Source organism: Asterias amurensis, chromosome 17, assembly GCF_032118995.1.
Source record: "Asterias amurensis chromosome 17, ASM3211899v1".
Lineage (NCBI taxonomy): Eukaryota > Metazoa > Echinodermata > Asteroidea > Forcipulatida > Asteriidae > Asterias > Asterias amurensis.
Genome location: NC_092664.1, coordinates 813,458 through 817,892, shown reverse-complemented (window position 1 = coordinate 817,892; position 4,435 = coordinate 813,458). Strand labels below are relative to the sequence as shown.

The window sequence follows — 4,435 nt, the reverse complement described above, 5'->3', positions numbered from 1 at the left end:
CAGGTTCCAATACAGCACCAGCCGCAAGTAATTCCAAGCCCCCGCGGGTAACCCGCGAGGGGCAACGAGTACGTGGCGGGGACCCCCGCAAAATACCTGCGGGGGTGAGGGGGCCCACGAGAAAATTAACGGGGACCACGCAAGAGATTTGCGGGGCCTCGCAAATGGCCCCCGCAACCCGCAAACGGCTTCTCGGGCTCAACGGGGGCCTTTGTTTGGCAATCACTGATGCATAAAGCTGTTGTGTTGAATACAACAGCGAGTGCTGTATAAACTTATTTTCCCCAAAAGAAGTGCATAAGAACGTAAGAAGACCTAAGGAAAATTGCTGTGCCCCCTTCAAGCGCGAAGTTGAAGCCTGTCTGTCAGTTATTCTTCTTCAAAGAGGGTTCAAATTCATAAAGCCCATAATCACAGAAATACGCTAAGCACAGAAAAACAATTGCTTAGCAGACACAGTGTACCAGCCAAAATTCCATAAAATTGACATCGTTGCAACTTGTGCCCCACTCATTTTTTGCTTTTATACAGCAAAGAATTTAGCTAAGCAGTGTTTTCTCGCCTAACAGCTTTATTTAATTGTGTCCGGGTTTTTTTCTTTATACATATACCTTTTGAACGATAGATGGGTACATTATGGGGTGCTGGCTTGGTTGTTTGTATGGGTTTTAAAAATGTATATATAAATGTTTTCGCCTATTTTCATAGTACTTTTGCCCGAGTTGCTCAACAGTAACTGCTCGTTGGTTTAATAATTTAAAACAATGTTTTTATGTTGCTATTTTGATTGAATTTTTGTTTTTGTAGATTCGAGTAAAAAGCAAAAAAAAATTGAGTTTTAAGAGTATTGCACGAGAAATCGTCGTGTTGTAAGTAATAAGAATCTAAAAGTTGTTGCCCATCAGCCGTGTCAATTGTTTTTTTTGTTTTTTTAAGCGCTTTGCCTATTCGCCTGCAATGTGAAATTTGTGTAGGTTTATAGATTGGGCCATGGAAATTAAAATACACACAGTGTATCCCACACACACACATAGAGAGAGCTAAATATAGAGCTCTATGCCCCCCCCCCCCCCCCCCCCCCGGTACGATCGCTAGCCTGGGTAATTTTTAAACCAAATTTGAAACGATCTTTGGATAGTTTTAGTCCTTCAGTAACCAAAGACAAAACTCGAGCGTCAAATATATCCATTTTGATTAGTGCATTTTTATGATCAAAATAAACATTGATGGTTAAACAAAAATATCACATTGATTGTCATAATTAATCTATTGAAAGGGTTGTATTGGGTACGATCGCTAGAGTAATGTTATCATCCACAAACGGATATCATTATAAATTTAATATACATGGGAGATTCACAGTAATCCGTTTGGCTTCACTTGAATAAAAATGAGGTCAACATCATCAAAAGTTCAACCCTTATTCGTATATTATCCATTGTATTTTTGTAAACAGGGGGTGTGGATATAAGAAAACAAAATCGACTTCAATTATTCATAATGTTAAGATAACTTGACCAAAAGTGTAAATTATTATTATTCGTCGCCGGGCGGGCGGACATGAAAAATATGGATTCCGATTTGTTTCAATATTATTTTAGTGTGGTTTTAAAACCAAAGACAGCACCAGAACGAAAATAGGTCAAATAAATCTTTAATGAAAAAATATCGCCCGAGGTTAATTATAATACACTTAACTTTAAAGACTTACTTTGAACAAAATAAATTTACGGTCAGATGTTGATCCACGCGGTTCCGAAGAGGGAGAGTTACGGACATACGGTCGCTAGAGTATTGTCAGAAGCAAATTGACAACGATCTTTGGATAGTTTTCTAGTCCTTCATTAACCAAAGACATAAGCGCAAAATAATTCCTTTGTGATACGTACATTTTTATCAATAAACGGTGATGGTTATTAAAAACAAGTATTTTTAAAACAGACTCAAAAACAAATTGTTAATATGATTGTCATGTGTACTAATCTACCGTACCGAAGAGGAAGGGTCGGGTACGACACTCTACAGTAATTTTATCATCCACAAACGTAGCCGTATTTTAATTTCTTCAATACACTTTATGGGAGATTCACAGTAATCCGTTTGCCTTCACCTAAATAAAAATGAGGTCAACGTATATCCATACCTTAAAATTGTTTACGTTGCCGGGGGGGGAGGGGGGGGGGGAGCGGGTGTGACAAAATTGAATTAAATTATATATTATTGTAAACTAAAAATGTTGTATGTTCGCCACCGGGCGAACACAACTACTACTTTTTGTGTTTTTTCCAAGAAAAAAACATCGCCGCGATCCGCAATAAAATTAACCAACTAATAAAAATGTCCTGATGCTTGAAAAAAGTCACCTCAAAGTCACTTACAGTTGCCCATTTAAATATGTATAAGCTTGCCTGTGCCGAACTAAATGTTAATATTTTAACAGTTTAATAGTTGGGTAATAACTTGTGATGGCGTTCCGCTTTCTTTTTGCATTAATATTATTACTCAAAAATAACAAGTTGGACACAGATCAGATTTTCGGGAGAAAAACTCAATCATGTCGAATAAATCTGTTATAAATATATAACTGCCCGTGATTATTACAACACAAGTAACTTTTAAGGCGTTACTTTGAATAAAACAAAATATATTTGTCAAGTGTTAATGTGTTTATCTATGGTACCGAAGAGGGAGAGTTAGTATGATTGCCAGAGTAATTTCAGAAGCAAATTGGCAACGATCTTTGGATAGTTTTAGTCTATGATTTCAGTAACAAAAGACAAACAACATTTCAAGCGTCAAATAATTTTCTTTGTGAAAAGTACATTTTGTTATGCTCAAAATAAACATCGATTGTTAATTAAAAATAGGTACTTTAAAAACCGACTGTTAAACAAATTGTTAATATTGTTAATATTGATAATATTGATAACATTGATAATATTGTATTAATATTGTATTAGTCTACAGTACTAATCTACCGTACTGAAGGGGAAGGGTTGGGTACCATCACTAAAGTAGTTTTATCGTCAACAAACGTAGTCTAAAGTCATTACTGGAGGCGATACCTATACACAAATCAAGACTGGTCATATTGTAAAACACAATTTTCCAATTGGCTGTTAAATTCCCAATGTCATTTCAACTGGCATTTGGCCAGGGGACCACCGAACCCAAAGAAAACCACAGAGACACCGCGCAACCCAGCGACTTGTCTTTTAAGGGAAACAAAATGTATAACAAACTGGGGGGGGGGGGGATAAGATAAGACATGATTGGATCTCGATAAGAGTGTCAATCATGCTCACAGAAAATACAGACGCAAACTTCTTAACGGTTGAACCGTGGCTGAAATTGCCCAGGCGTAATCACACCTCAATCGAATGAATTCCGATCACATACACAACTAGTTGCCGACACCGACTGGCATTTAATTTTAATAATAATAATAATAATAACATAACATTTATAAGGCGCGCAGTATCTGGAATAGAACCATTCAAAGGCGCCGAGAAATTTCTCATCTGTAATTTAGCTTATGATCTTTTATTAACAACACGTTTCCCGACTGACCGTTGCATTCCTCTGTTAGAGAGATTCCCTTATCTGTCTGTTTGTTTCCCCTCCCCCATGATTGATGGATCTATTCCCGACCCATCATCTTCTTGTGAGCCATCTTCTTCTTGGAGACTTTCTTGGTCTTCTTTTCGACCTCGTCGGGCTTGGGGACAATCTGCTCATGCTCGGACAGGATGACCTCAACGTGGTAGGGGGAGCTCATGTACGGATTGATGCGACCGTGAGCACGGTAGGTCCTACGTCTCATCTTGGGGGCAGCATTGACCTGAATGTGGTCAATCACCAACGAGTCCACATCAAGACCCTTGAACTCTGCATTGCTCTCAGCGTTCTTGAGAAGCTGCAGGAGGAAGTCAGCGCTCTTCTTGGGCCAACGTCCCTGGGTGTGGTTCCATGCCTTTGCCTGTGCCTTGCGGCCGACTCCACCATTGAACCTCCTGAAGGGTACACACTGCTTCTTCTTGATCACGTCATTCAGGAAGAGTGTTGCTTTGCGCAGATGCATGTGCTTAATGACTGCAGCTGTCTCCCGCATGTTCTTGAAGTGCACACGAAGGTAGGAGCCACGTGCCTTGCATGACTTTGTGGCATTATCAGGCTCCTGCGAGTAACGCGTCATATTGTCAGCACCTTTACAGGTAGACACTGTTTTACCACCTGATAAATATACACAGACACAAGGATTTGTTGTTGTAGTGAACTCTGCCAAGAGTTAATTTATTCCGTACTCTGAATTCCGTGGTAAAACGCCAATTCATAATAATATAAGGGATTTCCCTTTATTTAATTCCGTCCAGTGATATCCACTCATAAAGAAGTATACCAGTTCCTATTATAATACACTTTGCGACCAATTCGC

At 39.1% G+C, this 4,435-nt stretch overlaps 1 protein-coding gene across 1 annotated transcript; it reads right to left on the bottom strand.

The window, feature by feature from the left end:
* Positions 1 to 3,513: 3,513 nt before the first annotated feature.
* Positions 3,514 to 4,221, bottom strand: LOC139949818 (large ribosomal subunit protein uL22-like). Its single transcript, XM_071948359.1, has one exon. It carries the CDS (start codon positions 4,193 to 4,195, stop codon positions 3,641 to 3,643), a length of 555 nt encoding a protein of 184 aa, XP_071804460.1. The 5' UTR covers positions 4,196 to 4,221; the 3' UTR covers positions 3,514 to 3,640.
* Between the last annotated feature and the right edge of the window lie 214 nt (positions 4,222 to 4,435).